This window comes from Narcine bancroftii, chromosome 1 (genome assembly GCF_036971445.1).
Source record: "Narcine bancroftii isolate sNarBan1 chromosome 1, sNarBan1.hap1, whole genome shotgun sequence".
Lineage (NCBI taxonomy): Eukaryota > Metazoa > Chordata > Chondrichthyes > Torpediniformes > Narcinidae > Narcine > Narcine bancroftii.
Window position 1 is genome coordinate 479664051 of NC_091469.1, and position 17415 is coordinate 479681465.

The 17415-nt window shown below is 45.4% G+C and overlaps 1 protein-coding gene across 1 annotated transcript in view; it reads left to right on the forward strand.

Moving 5' to 3' along the window:
* acvr2ba (activin A receptor type 2Ba) overlaps window positions 1–17415 on the forward strand; it is a 137305-nt gene that overhangs the window by 108084 nt on the left and 11806 nt on the right. The window contains exon 8 of the mRNA XM_069917414.1: window positions 14880–14994. Within this exon, the coding sequence (XP_069773515.1) occupies window positions 14880–14994 (115 nt within the window). The remainder of the gene's footprint in view (window positions 1–14879; window positions 14995–17415) is intronic.

Consider the following 17415-nt stretch of genomic DNA (forward strand, 5'->3'; position numbering starts at 1 on the left):
TAGCTCGTTCAACTCTCTGTGCAAAGCTCCCCCTAATGTTCCCATTAAACTTTTCCCCTTTCACCCTTAACCCGTGTCTTCTGGATTTTATCTCACCTACCCTCAGTGGAAAAAGCCTACTCTATCTATCAACCCATCATAATTTTGTATACCTCTCCCCTCATTCTTACACGCTCCAGGGAATAAATTCCTAACCTGTTTAACCCTTCCCTGTAACTCAGTTCCTCAAGTCCCGGCAAAATAATTGCAAACCTTCTCTGCCTGCTGTGTGTTATGCCTGAAAGTAGCATTGAGAAGAGGTTGTGACCAAGGATGATTGGGCTCCTTTGTGATATTGGCTGCCTTCTTGAGGTCGTGCCTCACAAGGATCCATTCATTGGAGGTTAGAGCCTGTGATGTTTCATTGTCACATTGTTTTTGAATTCAGGGAAGTTGGAAAGGGTGTAGAATGGTACTGTGAATGGAGGATTTGAATTACAGGACGGTAGCGGAAATGGAGGTGTTGAATTACAGGGTGGTACCGGGAATGGAGGGGTTGAATTACAGGGTGGTACCGGGAATGGAGGGGTTGAATTACAGGGTGCTACCGGGAATGGAGGGGTTGAATTACAGGACGGTAGCGGAAATGGAGGGATTGAATTAAAGGACGGTAGCAGAAATGGAGGGGTTGAATTACAGGATGGTAATGGAAATGGAGGGGTTGAATTACAGGATGGTACCGGGAATGGAGGGGTTGAATTACAGGGTGGTAATGGAAATGGAGGGGTTGAATTACAGGATGGTACCGGGAACGGAGGGGTTGAATTACAGGGTGGTACCGGGAATGGAGGGGTTGAATTACAAGACGGTAGCGGAAATGGAGGGGTTGAATTACAGGATGGTAATGGAAATGGAGGGGTTGAATTACAGGGTGGTACCGGGAATGGAGGGGTTGAATTACAGGGTGGTACCGGGAATGGAGGGGTTCAATCACAGGGTGGTACCGGGAATGGAGGGGTTGAATCACAGGGTGGTACCGGGAATGGAGGGGTTGAATTACAGTGTGGTACCGGGAATGGAGCGGTTGAATTACAGGGTGGTACTGGGAATGGTTGGGTTGAATTACAGGATGGTACTGGGAATGGAGGGGTTGAATTACAGGATGGTACCGGGAATGGAGGGGTTGAATTACAGGGTGGTACCGGGAATGGAAGGGTTGAATTACAGGGTGGTACTGGGAATGGTTGGGTTGAATTACAGGATGGTACTGGGAATGGAGGGGTTGAATTACAGGATGGTACCGGGAATGGAGGGGTTGAATTACAGGGTGGTACCGGGAATGGAGGGGTTGAATTACAGGACGGTAGCGGAAATGGATGGGTTGAATTACAGGACGGTAGCGGAAATGGAGGGATTGAATTACAGGACGGTAGCGGGAATGGAGGGGTTGAATTACAGGATGGTACCGGGAATGGAGGGGTTGAATTACAGGACGGTAGTGGAAATGGAGGGGTTGAATTACAGGACGGTCGCGGAAATGGAGGGGTTGAATTACAGGACGGTAGCGGAAATGGAGGAGTTGAATTACAGGACGGTAGCGGAAATGGAGGGGTTGAATTACAGGACGGTAGCGGAAATGGAGGGGTTGAATTACAGGACGGTAGCGGAAATGGATGGGTTGAATTACAGGACGGTAGCGGAAATGGAGGGGTTGAATTACAGGACGGTAATGGAAATGGAGGGGTTGAATTACAGGACGGTAGCGGAAATGGAGGGATTGAATTACAGGACGGTAGCGTGAATGGAGGGGTTGAATTACAGGATGGTACCGGGAATGGAGGGGTTGAATTACAGGACGGTAGTGGAAATGGAGGGGTTGAATTACAGGACGGTCGCGGAAATGGAGGGGTTGAATTACAGGACGGTAGCGGAAATGGAGGAGTTGAATTACAGGACGGTAGCGGAAATGGAGGGGTTGAATTACAGGACGGTAGCGGAAATGGAGGGGTTGAATTACAGGACGGTAGCAGAAATGGAGGGGTTGAATTACAGGACGGTAGTGGAAATGGAGGGGTTGAATTACAGGACGGTAATGGAAATGGAGGGGTTGAATTACAGGACGGTAGCGGAAATGGAGGGGTTGAATTACAGGACGGTAGCGGAAATGGAGGGGTTGAATTACAGGACGGTAGTGGAAATGGAGGGGTTGAATTACAGGATGGTAGCGGAAATGGAGGGGTTGAATTACAGGATGGTAGCGGAAATGGAGGGGTTGAATTACAGGATGGTAATGGAAATGGAGGGGTTGAATTACAGGACGGTAGCGGAAATGGAGGGGTTGAATTACAGGGTGGTACCGGGAATGGAGGGGTTGAATTACAGGACGGTAATGGAAATGGAGGGGTTGAATTACAGGGTGGTACCGGGAATGGAGGGGTTGAATTACAGGGTGGTACCGGGAATGGAGGGGTTGAATTACAGTATGGTTCCGGAATGGAGGGGTGAATCACAGGACGGTAGCAGGAATGGAGGGGTTGAATTACAGGACAGTTCCAGGTTGCTCTGGGAACGCAGAAGGTAAGCCGAGGGATGGGGAAAGAGAAGGAAACGACTCGAGGAAAGGAGGAATAGGGATAGATGGGGGTTGGTTGTTGGGCTAATGGAAATTAGAGGAGTCGATGTTAGTGCCATCTGGTTGGTGAGGTTCCTTCCATTTGCGGGTATTGGCTCAGATCTGAAACTTCAGTAATCTATCACCTCCTGCGAGTGTGGCGAGACCTGCCGACTTCCTCCAGCGCTGCTGTGTCTTTATTACAACGACAGCAATCCTCTCGGTTTCGTGACACCCCTCCCTCCCCAACCAAGCAGATTTGTGTTCCTTACGGTGAGAAATGCTTGCCTTTTAATCTTGAAATGGAACTGATTTGGGGAGAGCGGCCAAATCCGGGAGATGTCTGTGGACCACGGAGCGCTGTTGGTGTGCGATACACAGGAGGGAGAGCCGCATTCCAAGGTGTCTGGTTACCGGGCATGGAGGAGGGGGGGGGGGGGGCAGGGGATTCACCACATCATTGCAAATGCTTCTCCCATTAGCTCAGCAGGGAGAGGGAGCAGGTTAAGGTATCGAGTGTCCCCTTGTAAATTAAGGGCGTTATCCAATACTCCAGCTTACGCCATGCGATACTGACAGGGCTCATATGCAAAATGAGAAGTAATTTATCTGTGCGCAAGGCACCTCCAACTGCTTGGTTGGGTTGTTGCAGAGGACATTGACGAGGCAGACCCGTCACCATGAGCTACCCCCAGCCCAGGTCAGCACAGTGGATTTCGTCCCCTGAAAGGCATCCTTGAACCAGATGGGGTTTTTTATGACCATTGTATTCCTTGCTTTGGAAATGGGCTGCTCACCACAGATTTGTTTAATGAACTGAATTTAAAATCCTCAGCTGCCATGATGGGATTCAACTGTGTGTCTGTAAATCAATAGCCCAGGCCTGTGGATTACAGGTTCAGTAATTTAATCACCGCACGGTCGTGGTGCTGAACAGTCATATGATTTGGAATAATTGATGAGATCAAGTCACCAACAGTGTGAGCAAAAGGAATAAGTTTGTATCACACATTGGTCTGAATTATAAAGCAGAAAACAGTCACAGGAAATGCTCCATTTAGCAGGAGGAACAGGCTGAGGCTGTGCTGAGCACCCATCTTCGAAAGGGCATCAATTATCCCAGAGCAGAGTGAGCTGTATGGGTTTTGCAGCCCCTGATGTGGTATTGACCTCTATGAACCTACTCCACAACAGTTTAACCCTTCCCTACCTCACACCCATAACACTTCCATTTCTCTTGCATCCATGGGTACGTCTAAAACATCCCTGTTGTACCACCACCCCTGATAAGGCATTCCAGGTACCCACCACTCTGTTTTAAAAAAAAAACACTTGCATCTGACATCTCTCCTTAACTTCCCTCCACTCACCTTAAACAGGTGTTTGCTGTTGTATTTCTAGGAACAAGGAGCTGGCCGTCCTGCTGAGTCCCTCATGTCCTTCTAGACCTTTATGAAGTCACCTCTCATCGCTTCATCACCCTAGCTCTGTCAACCTCGCTTCACATGACGTGTTCTCCTATCCAGGGCGGCACATTTAGCATTGCAGTTAGCGCCACGCCTTTACGGCGACCTGAATTCAAATCCTGCCTGGTGTGTGAGGAGTTCTCCCCTTGTCTACGTAGGTTTTCCCCGGGAGCTCCAGTTTCCTCCCACTGTTTGAAACCTTCCCAGGGGGTGGGGGGTGTAGGGTAATTTGGCGGCACAGATGTGTGGGCCGAAATGGCCTGTTACTGTGCTGTATGACTAAATTTTTAAAAATTCACTTTCCTCTCCACCTTCTCCATAGTTGCCACATCCTTCACATAATGAGGTGACCAGAATTGAGTGCAATACTCCAAATGTGGTGGGCCAGAGTTTTATAGAGCTGCAATGTTACCTGAAATCAATCCTCCATCTACCCCTGTCCCAGATGTATCTCTTTGGGTGATAAGAGAGGTATTTCTCCCCCTTCATCATTTTTATGCCTTCGTCTAGTACCCTGGCATTACACAAGTAGCAGCAGATGAAGTAGGTGCATTTACTTTTGCTCCATTATCCCTCAAAATACAGTCCAATAGAAGGCCCTTCCAGCCAGTGAAACCCATGCTGCCCAATCACATCCAGTTCACCTACCAATCCTCATAAGGGAGGTAGAGACAATAGGAGTTACAGGGGGACAGTCACCCCAAACAGACAGGAGTCAGTTAACTGGGTGACTGTGAGGAAAGGGAAGGGTGGTGGGGGGGTGGAGACAGACAGTGCGGAGACCCCTGCGGCTCTTCCCCTCAATGTTTTAGATACTTCTGGGGATGTGGGGGGGGGGGGGGGAAACGACCTACTAGGGACAAGTCACAGCAGTGGTCAGGTCTCTGGCACGGGGGCTGGCCCCTCGGCTCAGAAGAGAAGGGGGTGGGGAGAAAGAGGAGAGCTCTTGTATTTGGGGACTCATTGGTTTGGGGAGCAGAGAGGAAGTTTGCTGGATGAAATTGGGGCTCCCAGTTGGTATGTTGCCTCCCAGGTGCCAGGGTCAGGGATGTCTCTGATTGAATACACAGCATTCTGGAGAGGGAGGGTGAGCAGCCAGATGTTGTGGTCCATGTAGGGACCAATGACATAGTGAGGATGAGGTCCTGAAGAAAGAATATATAGAATTAGGAAAGAAGGTAAAAAGCAGGACCTCAAGGGTGATGTTCTTGGGATTGCTACCTGTGCCACATGCTGGAGAAGGTAGGAATAGGAAGATGTGGCAGATGAATGTGTGGCTAAAGAGTTGGTACAGGGAGCAGGGGTTCAGATTTGTGGATCATTGAGATCTCTTCTGGGGAAGGTCTGACTTGTACAAAAGGGACAGGCTGCACTTGAACTGGAGGGGGACCAATATCCTGATGGGTAGGTTTGCTAGAGCTGTTGGGGAGGGTTTAAACTAGTTTGGCAGCTGGTGGGAATTGGAATGAGAGTACGGAGCTTTGGATAGAAGAACTAGATTTGAATGGAGAGAATATTAATGAAGGAGGGGGGAGTGGTAAAAGTAGGTGGTAATCAAAGGAATGTTTACAGAAGACATTCTCTCAAGTGTATATATTTCAATGCAAGGAGCATTGTAGGAAAGGTGAATGAGCTTAGAGCATGGATTAACACCTGGAAATATGATATTGTAGCCATCAGTGAAACTTGGTTGCGGAGGGGCATGATTGGCAGCTAAATGTTCCAGGATTCAGTTATTTTAGGTGTGATAGAATGGGGGTGGGGGTGGGTGGATAAAAGGTGGAGGAGTCGCATGGCTTGTTAGAGAAAACATTAAGCAGTGCTATGGCAGGATAAATTGGAGGGCTCATCCAGTGAGGCTATTCGGGTGGAATTGAGGAATGGGAAATGCATGAAAACAGTAATGAGTGTGTATTCTAGACCACTGATGGGCTGAGGGAATTAGAGGAGCAAATGTGAAAGGAGTTAGCATATATGTGTAATAAACATAAGGTGGTGATTACAGGAGATTTTAACTTTCCACACATTGACTAGGACGCTCATACTGTAAAAGGCCTGGATGGGATGGAGTTTGTCAAATGTGTTCAGGAAAGTTTTCTAAATCAATATATAGAAGAACTGACCAGAGAGGGGGCAGTATTAGATCTCCTATTAGGGAACGAGATAGGTCAGGTGGCAGAGGTTTGAGTTGGGGAACACTTTGGGACTAGTGATCATTATACTATTAGTTTTAGGTTAATAATGGAGAAAGATAGGGCTGGGCCTAAGGTTGAGATTCTTGATTGGAATAAGGCAAATTTTGAGGAGATGGGAAAGGATTTAGAGGGTGTGGATTGGGAGAATTTATTTTCAAGGAAGGATGTTACAGATAAATGGAGGATATTCAAAGGGGAAATTTTGAGAATACAGAGTTGGTCTGTCCCTGTGAGGATTAAAGGAAAGGTTAGAAAATATAGGGTGTCTTGGTTTACAAAGGATATTGAGCATTTGGTTTGGAGGAAGAGGGATGTGGACAACAGGTAGAGACAGCAGGGAATCGATGAGGTACTTGGGGAATATAAGGAGGGAAAAAAATCCTAAGAAAGAAATTCAAAAGGTTAAAAGGAGATATGATACTGCTTTGGCGGACAAAGTAAAAATAAATCCAAAGGGTTTCTACAGGTACATTAAAAGAAGTGAAGGATAAAATTGGGCCCCTTGATCAGAGGGGTAGGCTATGTGAGATGGGGGAGCTTTTAAATGATTTTTTCCTTCAGTATTCACTAAGAAAAGGAATATTGAGCCAGGTGAAGTAAGGAAATCTGGTAGTGAGGTCATGGATAATATACTAGGTAGTATTGGCTATTTTAAAGAGAATAAAGGTGGATAAATCTCCGTGTTCTGACGACATATTCCATAAAACCTTGAGGGAGGTTAGTGTCCAAATAGCGGGGGCTCTGACAGAAATATTTAAAACGTCACTGGTCACGGGTGAGGTACAGGAGGATTGGAAGGTAGCTCATGTTGTTCCACTGTTTTAAAAAAAGGCTTCAAGAGTAAACCTGGTAATTATAGGCCTTTGAGTCTGACGTCGATGATGGGTAAATTAATGGAAATTATTCTTAGAGATGGTATGTACAATTATTTGGAAAGACAGGGATTGATTAGGAGTAGTCAACACAGTTTTCTACATGATAGATCATGTTTAACAAATCTTTCAGAGTTTTTTGAGGAGGTTACTAAGAAGGTTGACGAGGGGATGGCTATGGATGTTGTCTATATGGACTTTAGTAAGGGCTTTGACATGGTTCTGCATAAGAGGTTAGTTAGGAAGGTTTAATCATTCGGTGTTAATGTTGAAGTAGTGAAATGGTTGGATGGGAAATGGCAGAGAGTAGTGGTGGAAAATTGTTTGTCCAGTTGGAGGTTGTGACTAGTGGAGTTCCTCAGGGATTGGTATTGTTGTTTGTCATATATATAAGATGATCTAGATGATAGGGTGGTAAATTGGATTAGTAAGTATGCAGATGATACGAAGATTGGTGGTGTTGTGGACAGTGACAGTGAAGAAGGTTATCAAAGCTTGCAGTGGGATATAGGACAGTTAGAAGAGTGGGCTGAAAGATGGCAGTTGGAGTTTAATAGTGATAAATATGAGAAGCTACATTTTGATAGGACTAAGCAGCAAAGGTCAGACACGTTAAATGGTAGATAATTGAGGAGTCCAGTAGAACAAAGGGATTTAGGAATTCTGGAACATAATTCCCTGAAATTTGAGTGACATGGAGATAGGGTGGTGAAGAAAGCATTTGGTATGTTGGCCTTCATAAATCAGAGTATTGAACACAGGAGTTGGGATGTCATGTTGAAGTTGTCTAAGGCATTGGTGAGGCCAAATTTGGAATATTGTGTGCCGTTTTATTCGTCGAATTCCAGGAAGGATATAAATAGAATAGAGAGAGTGCAGAGGAGATTTACAAGAATGTTGCCTGGGTTTCAAGGTATGAGTTACAGGTAAAGGTTGAGCAGGCTGGGACTTTATTCCCTACATTGTAGAAGATTGAGGGGTGATTTGATAGTGTTATTTTTTGAAGAGGTGACTAGGAATGTGGATGAGGGTAGCGCAGTGGATGTTGTCTATATGGACTTCAGTAAGGCCTTCGATAAGGTACCACATGGAAGGTTAGTTAGGAAGGTGCAGTCTTTAGGTATAAATTTTGAGATAGTCAAATGGATTGAACATTGGCTGAAAGGGAGAGGCCAGAGAGTGGTAGTGGATAATTGTCTGTCAGGTTGGAGGCCGGTGACCAGTGGTGTGCCTCAAGGATCTGTATTGGGCCCATGTTGTTCGTTATATACATTAATGATCTAGATGATGGGGTGGTGAATTGGATTAGTAAATTAGTAAATAAGATAGGTGGAATAGTGGATAATGAAGAAGGTTTTCAAGGATTGCAGAGGGATTTGGGCTGCTTAGGTGGGCTGAAAAATGGCAGATGGAATTTAATGCTGATAAGTGCGAGGTGCTTCATTTTGGTAAGAAGAATCAGAACAGGACATACGGGGTAAATGGGAGAGCATTGATGAATACAGAAGAGCAGAAAGATTTAGGAGTAACGGTACATCGTTCCCTGAAGGTAGAAACTCACGTGAATAGGGTGGTGAAGAAGGCTTTTAGTTTGCTGGTCTTTATCAATCATTGCATGGAACATAGGAGTTGGGAGGTGATGTTGAGATTGTATAAGACGTTGGTGCGGCCTAATTTGGAGTTCTGTGTGCAGTTCTGGTCGCCTAATTATAGGAAGGATATAAACAGAGTGGAGAGAGTGCAGAGAAGGTTTACCAGAATGTTACCTGGGTTTAAGCATCTAGAGTATAGGGAGAGATTGGGCAGATTAGGTCTTTATTCTTTGGAGCGTAGAAGGTTGAGAGGGGATTTGATAGAAGTATTTAAGATTATGAAAGGGATAGACAGAGTGGATGTGGATAGACTATTTCCGTTAAGAGTAGGAGAGATTGAAACAAGAGGACATGAGTTAAGAGTTAAGGGGCAGAAGTTTAGAGGTAACATGAGGGAGAACTTCTTTACTCAGAGAGTGGTAGCGGTGTGGAATGAGCTTCCGGGAGAAATAGTGGCGGCGGAGTCAATTGTATTATTTAAGGAAAGGTTGGACAGGTATATGGATGAGAAGAAGATGGAGGGTTATGGGCATTGTGCAGGGAGGTGGGACTAGAGAGGGGTGTTTGGTTCGGTGTGGACTAGAAGGGCCTAATGGCCTGTTTCCGTGCTGTAATTGTTATGTTATGTTATGTTATAAAATAATGAGGGGTACAGATAGAGTCAATGTGGACAGGCTTTTTCCATTGTGGGAGATTCAAATAAGAGGACATGGATTGAGATTGAAGGGGGAAAAGTTTAGGGAAAACATGAGGGGGAATTTCTTCACTCAGAGGGTGGTGGGAGTGTGGAATGAACTTCCAGGCAAAATGTTAGATTTGGGTTCAATTTTAATATTTAAGGAAAAGTTGGATAGGTATATGGATGAGGGAGGTGTGAAGCATTATGTGCTGGGTGCGGGTCCAATGGACTTGGTGGGAGTAAGTGTTTGGCATGGACTAGAAGGGCTCAACTGGCCTGTTTCTCTGCTGAGTTTATTACATGGTCATGTGATTTTGGAGGATGGGAGGAAACCCAAGCAGGTCACAGGATAACATACAAATTCCTTACAGGCAGTGCCAGATTCGAACCCCTGTCACCATAATAGTGCCAAGCTAACTGTGCTGTCCCCAAAAACAAATAACTTGCTGGGAATACTCAGCAGGTCCGGCAACATCCATGGAGAGAGAGAAAAACAGAATTTACATTTCAGGTTGAAAACTTTGTCACAAGATAAAGGAACAGAAGTAGGTCATTCAGCCCATCGAGTTTTCTCTTTAAATCCACCCTGAGCTAAACCATTCTCACATCTAGTTCCAAATTCTGGCCTTTTCCCCATATTCTTTAATACCCTGACATTAGATACCTATCAATCTCCCTCTTAAACTCCCCCAATGGTTGGTCCTCCAAAGCTGTATGTGGCAATGAATTCCACAAATCCACGACCCTCTGGCTAAGTAAATTCTCCTCATCTCTGTTTTAAATGGTTACCTTCTAATTTTAAGACTGTGGCCTCTTGTTCTGGACTCACCCACCAAGGGAAACATCTTATTAACATCTACTCTTTCCAATGCTTTCAGCATTCAAAATGTTTCTATGACATCTCTTCTCATTCTTCTATACTCCAATGGATACAGTCCAAGAGCCAATAAGCGTTCCTCATATGTTAGACCTTGCATTTCTGGAATCATCCTGGTAAATCTTCTCTGTACTCTCTCTAACATCATTACATCCCTTCTAAGATAAGGGGCCCAAAACTGCTCACAGTTCTCCAAATGAGGTCCCACCAGTGTCATGTAGAGCCTCATCAACACCTCTTTACTCTGATATGCTATTCCCTTTGAAATGAATGCCAACAGAGCATTCGCTTTCTTTACTGCCGATAACCTTTAGGTTATCCTGCAAGAGGATCCCCAAGTCCCTTTGTACTTCTGAATTTTGAAGTTTCTCCTCTTCCAAATAACAATCGGCCTGTTTATTTCCTCTTCCAAATTGTACAACTGTACATTTCTCAACATTGTGTCTCATTTGCCATTTCTTTGCCCCCTCTCCTAAGCTGTCCAAGTCTCTCTGCAACCTTTCAGTTTCTTCAACACTTCCGACTCCACCACCTATCTCGGTGACATCTGGAAACTTGGCCACTAAACCATTCACTCCATAATCTAAATCATCAATATACATTGTAAAAAAAAAAGTTACCCCAACACCGACCCCTGCGGATCACCACTAGTAACCGGCAACCAACCAGAACAGGATCCATTTATTCCCACCCTTTGCTTGCAGTCTATCAGCCAATGCTCCACCCAATCTAATATCTTTCCTGTAATTCCAGGGATTCTCATCTTTTTAAGCAGCCTCTTATACGGCATCTTATCAAAGGCCTTTTGAAAATCTAAATGCACAAACATTCTCAGCCTTTCCCTTGTCCATCCTACTTGAGAGTTTCTCAAAAAATTACAATAAGTTGGTCAGGCAGGATCTTCCCTTCATGAAACCATGCTGGCTTGGACCTATCATGCCATTCACCTCTTGGTATTTCATAACCTCGTCCTTGAGGCTCAACTCCAAATACTTTACAACTACTGATGTCAGATTAATAGGCCTATAATTTCCTTTTTTCTGCCTCCCTCCTTTCTTAAACAGCGGAACTATAATTGCAAAACTCCAATCCTCCGGAACCTTGCCAGAGTCTTATTGATTTCTGGAAAATCATTTCCAATGCCTCCACAATCTCCAAAGCCACCTCCTTTGGAACCCATGAGTGCACCTCATCCGGTCTGGGAGACTTATTAGCTATCTCTCGAGTTATCCTGACTGTACTTAATTCTATTCCCTGAGACCTCTGACTATCAGGGATATTGCTATCCTGAGGCAAAATAGTGAAGACTGAGGCAAAATACTCATTTAGTTCCTCTGCCATCTCTTTGTTACCCATTATAATTTCTCCAGCATCATTTTCAATCGGTCCTATATTTACCCGTGTCTCATTTACTCTTTATCTATTTAAAAACTCTCAGTATCCTTTTGTCTGTTATTTGCCAACTTCCTTTCATAATTCATCTTTTTTTCTTAATGATTTTCTTTGTCTCTTTCTGTAAGTTTTTAAAAGATTCCCAGTCCTCTATTTTACCACTATTTTTTCTTCCTTGTTATGCCCTCCCTTTTGCTTTTATTTTAACCTTAACCTCTCTTTGTGCCATTTTTTCCATTAATAATTTACTTTTTTCTTGGAATATATCTATTCTGCAGTTTCCTTATTTCTTGTAGTAATATCATCAAATTCTGCTCTGCCATCCCCCCATCTAACTTACTTTTCCAGTCAACTTGGGACAGTTGTAATTCCTTTTGTTCCACTGAAATATTGACACACCTGATATCATCTTTTCCTTTTCAAATTTGAATCTGATCCTATGTCCCTTCATTCTAGTAATTCAATATAATTGCTTAGAAGCAGGGCCACGCCACCCCCTCTAGCACAGGGAGGGTGGAAAAAAAGTTAGTTAAATTGCAGAGAGAATGGAAGTGCAGTTCACCATCGAGGTTCAGTTTATCGGCATGTATACAAGGTGTACGAAAATCCTTCTTCCATTGGCCCTCCCAGGGGAGGGTCGCCAACAAACCCCAGCACCAGCACAAGAGAGAGAAGCAGAGAACCTCCGGGGATGTGGAATGAATCTCGCCGTCACCTCCTGATGCCCCCATGACCTCCACAACTGCTCGGCATGTTTCTCTGGTGGGAGGGGGGGAACCCGAGCTCCATTATCCAGGTCGCACCTCCTCAATTGCTGGTTCTGGATTCCCAATGCTCTAAGGCTCTGTTTTTATCATGGGGCTCGCTGGCGTTAGGCAACAAAGCCACGGAATCTCTCGTTGCTCCAAAGGCTGGTCACGATTCATATTTGAGCAAACCTTGAGTGTGTTGACACAGTTTGTCTAGTGGTTGGCACAATGCTATTATAGTGTCATCGACCTGGTTTTCAATCCAGTGCTGCCTTTAAGGAGTTTGTACGTTCTCCCCGTGAACTGTGTGGGTTTCCTCTAGGTGCTCTGGTTTTCCCTACGTTGTTAAAAAAAAAATTATATGGGGAGATTGTAGGTTAAAAGATTTATTTGGGTGGCATGGGCTCGTGGGCCGCAAGAACCTGTAACTCTTCTACATTTCTAAATTTAAAATGAGGAATTTCACAAGTAAGTCACAGAGGACCTTTGCTGGCCATATTGTGGTGGCTGGATGCTGCCTCCCAGAGGAGTCTTGGTGTAGTCACAGATCCCAGAGCCTGGCATTTCATTTCATCAAGCATATTATTTTAAGCAACTGCTCCGAAGTGTTGGGTGAGATAATTCAAAAGCATTGAAATGGCGGGTGTCTTCCTTTTTTGAGCCAGGGTCACCACTTTGGTCACGACTGTCGGATGTGTCAGTATTTCAGTGGAGTAGAGGGAATTACAGTGGCATGAGAGAAGAACTGGCCGAAGTAGATTGGAAGAGGCCACTAGTTGGGGATGACGGCAGAGCAGCAATGGGTGGAGTCTCTGCAAGAAAATAGGAAGATGCAGGATAAATACATACTTGACAAACTTGCTGGAGTTCTTTGAGGACATAATGGGTGGGGTAGATCGAAGGAATGTTGTATATTTGGATTTCCAGAAGGCGTTTGATAAGGTGCCACACAAGAGACTTGTCAATACGATAGAGATGAATGGAGTCGGGGGGAATTGTATTGGCATGGATTGAGGATTGGTTAACTGACAGAAGGCAGAGAGTCAGGATAAATGGGTGTTTTTCTGATTGGCAGGCAGTAGTAAGTGGGGTGCCGCAGGGGTCGGTGCTGGGCCTGCAGCTGTTCACCATTTACATCGATGATTTGGAAGAGGGGACAGAGTGTGGTGTAGCCAAGTTTGCGGATGATACTAAATTGAGTGGAAAAGCAAATTATACAGAGGATGTGGAGAGGCTACAGAAGGATAGAGTTAGGTGAGTGGGCAAAGGTCTGGCAGATGGAGAACAATGTTAATAAATGCGAGGTCATCCACTTTGGTAGGAAAAATAGAAGAGCAGATTATTAATTAAATGGTGAAAAACTGCAGCATGCTGTAGTGCAGAAGGCCTTGGGAATGCTTCTTTCCACCCACATCCCACCTTAAGTAATCCCTTACTAATCACAGAGCCCTGATATCATAGGGAATATTTAAGATGGAATGTGAGTTTGAAAAACAAAAGGTTGCCCAACCCTGGTCTACAGCAAGTGTACTGACTGGTTGCATTGCGGCCTGGTTTAGGAGTTTGACTGCCCAGGAACGCAGAACATAACAAATGTTGGCCAAGTCCATCACAGGTTCTGATCTCCCTTCCATTGCAGAAATCTACACGAGACGCTCCCTCAACAACGTAATGGATCCCCATCACCCTGCTGACAACCTCCTCTCACTCTTCGTGCAGAAGGTGCAGAGCCTCCAAGATCAAGAACAGTTTTATTCTAATGGCCATTAGGCACTTAAACCTCCCCTGAATAGTCATTTATCTATCTTTCCTTTATTATCTCTTTCTGTACTGGGATAATTTCAAGATGAAGATTCCCTGCTGTATCTCCGCCCCTTGCTCACTTAGCTTCCCACCAGCAGCGCTGCCATATTTTTAATGTAGGTTTTTAAAAATGTTTCACTGTCGCCGTTTGCCACCGCAAATAAAAATTGCAGAGCATAATTGGTGAGGTGGTTAGCGCAACGCCTTTGCAGCGGAATTCGGGACTGGGGGACTGGGCTTCGAATCCCGCGCTGTCTGTAAGGAGTTTGTACGTTCTCCATATGTCTGCGTGGACTTTCCCACCATTCGAAACGTATCGGGGGTTGTAGGTTAATGAGGTGTAAATTGGGCGGCACAGACTCATGGCCCGAAATTGCCTGTAACCACGATGTATGTCTAAATTTAAAAAATAATTATATACACATTGCACTCAGGTGTCTGACAATGAACTCATTGGCATATCCCAGAAAAACAACATCCACTGAGCTGTGGGCTGCATTTGGCTTATGTGTAGCATGTGTGGGTGCACGTCTGCGTGAGCAAGTGTGTGAGTGCCCATGTCTGTCTATGCAGGATCCTGCAGTGTGAGGCACAAGTATTGTGGAGAACTGTCCTGACGTGCCTTCTTTTTTTCTTACCCCCCCCCCCCCCCCCCCCCCCCCAGGGATTTCAAAAGCAAAAACGTGCTCCTGAAGTCTGATTTATCTGCGTGCATTGCTGACTTTGGGCTGGCGGTCCGGTTCGAACCTGGAAAGCCCCCCGGAGACACGCATGGACAGGTAAGGCTAGTGCCAGTAGGGCAGTTTGACCTGCTGTGAAGGGTCATGGGTGAAATCCTCATCGTTTATGGGGTTGGTGTCAGATCTTCACGCTGCAGGGGAGAAGGGATGAAGATGAGGTGGATTTGACACGTTTTATCCTGAATACATATCTGGTATTAAATACCAGACGACATCTGCACAAGGTGAAGAAAGGAAAGTTCAGGGGGTAGGTTTATTTACTCAGAAAGTTATGGTTGCTAGGGGTGGTGGTGGAGGCTGGAACAATAGGGGCATTTAAGAGACCCTCAAACAGGGACATGGATGAAAGAAAAATTAGGTAGAAAAGGTTGAGTTTATTTTAGTAGGAATATATTGGTCGGCACAACATCGAGGACTGAAGGGCCTGTGCTATGCTGTGATGTAGTGTTCTATGTTCTAAGGCAGAAGTAGATGTACTGGGGAGGGGAGAGAAGGAAAGTGATTGGGGAGGGGATACAGCAATAGGGAGCAAAACACAATTTACTCGAGCAACTCAATGGGTTGAGCAGTGTTGCTGGGAGAGAAAGGAGGACTGGCTCCTCACTTTGATGTGGTGAGGCGAATTGTGTTTTGAATGTTAAGGGGGATTGTGGGATATTGGGGTCAGGCGGTATCGTCAGTGAGATACAGGTTCAGATCCAATCCCATTGAATGTGGAGTAAATGAGGGGGAAAGTGGTCCGAACATGGAACAGTACAGGCCCTTCAGCCCACAGTGTTGTGCTGACCTACATCAACCAATTCCACAACAATTTAACCCTTCCCTTGCTGGCCATCCATAACCCTCCATTTCTTGCATCCATCCTCATGCCTATTTAAGCTTTGTAAATACAGTAAAACCTCTGTTATCTGGAATTCATGTAACCAGCAAAAAAAACACACAGAAATAGGTAATAGCTACGGCTGGGTTGGCTTAGCGCAACGCTGTTACTGCGCCAGCAATTGGGACTCGAGTTGGAATCTGGCACTGCCAGTACGGAGTTTGCATGTCCTCTCCGTGTCTGGATGGGTTTCCTCCGACCCCTCAATAAATGAGGGGGGGGGGGAGATTTTAGCTTAATTGGCTGGCGCAGGCTCGTGAGCTGATAGGGACTGTTAACATGCTGTATATCTTTAAAAAAATTTAATTTAAAAATTGGCGCGCCTCACCTTAGTTCCCCAATCATGCAACTTGTGATCTCAAGCAACCGGAAAATTCACTTATCCGGCATCTACCAATCCTGGATACCAGGGGTTTTATTGTATTCCTATTTTACCAGTCTCCATCACCCCTGCCAACGCATTCCAGGCCCCCATCACATTTTAAAAAATGACTTCAGATGTCTCATTTATACTTTCCTTCACTCACCTCAAACAGATGTTCTCTGGCTTTGGCCATTGCCGCCCTGGGAAAGAGATGCTGGCTGTCCGCCCTAACCAAGCCCCCCCCATGACCTCTGATCCTCCATCACTAAGAACAAAAGTTCCAGCGTGCTCACCCTGTCTTTAGGAGACGTATTCCTCGTCTGTCACAGTTAAAGGCGATGTGAGTAGGAGCAAAAATGTGGGAGAACATGTCCGTTTCAGGATTTTTTAAAAAAAATTTCAAATCATTCACCCCATTGTGTTTGCCCTGAATACCTTTTGAACACAAGAGGTTTTATTCTGCCTTCCATATGGTATTTCGATTAATCAGAGCTCACTAGGTTGGGGCCGGTGATGGGAATGTGGGAGGAGCAGAGTGCTGAATGCATTTATCGTGAGGGCCAGTGAATGGGTGCAGTGACATTGTGATTAATACCTCTCTCTTCGGTACAATGGGAATCTCCATGGTCCCCAAGAGGACATCTGTGCAGAAGTTTGGGGAGGAGTGGCTGCACCCTGCAGGGTTCGACCTGCCTGGAACACAGTCACTTTCATTTGTGTTCACACACAAAGTAACGTGACGTGCTCGGGCGACATTAACCAAATCGGTGTTGCAGGAGAGGCAGTGATGGGACCTGCCGGGAGCGCTTTTCCATGTCACCTCCACCCAAATGTCACCCCACCCAGTGAAGTCAGTGGTGTAGCGGGAGCAAATTGCACGAGTACTCTTTGAGGATTCAAGATTATTTTATTGTCACGCAATAAAACTGAATACATGATTTGACTTAAAATTTCCAATTGCCCGGCATGCCTTATACAGTCAGAGAAAGAACAGAAAAAGAGAGTAATTTCCACCCCCCCCCCCACCCCAGAGTCGCTGAGTGTCCGTGGGTTCACCTCCAGCACTCCCGCAGCCACGTAGACTTCTGTCCAAACCCGAGTTCCAGATCCAAACCTCCCAGCACGATCTGGAAGCCTTCAGGCCCTTGGTGCTGCTCACACAAACCCTCTGAACTTGACTATTTATTAAAAAATAGGTATTTATTTTTCTATATGT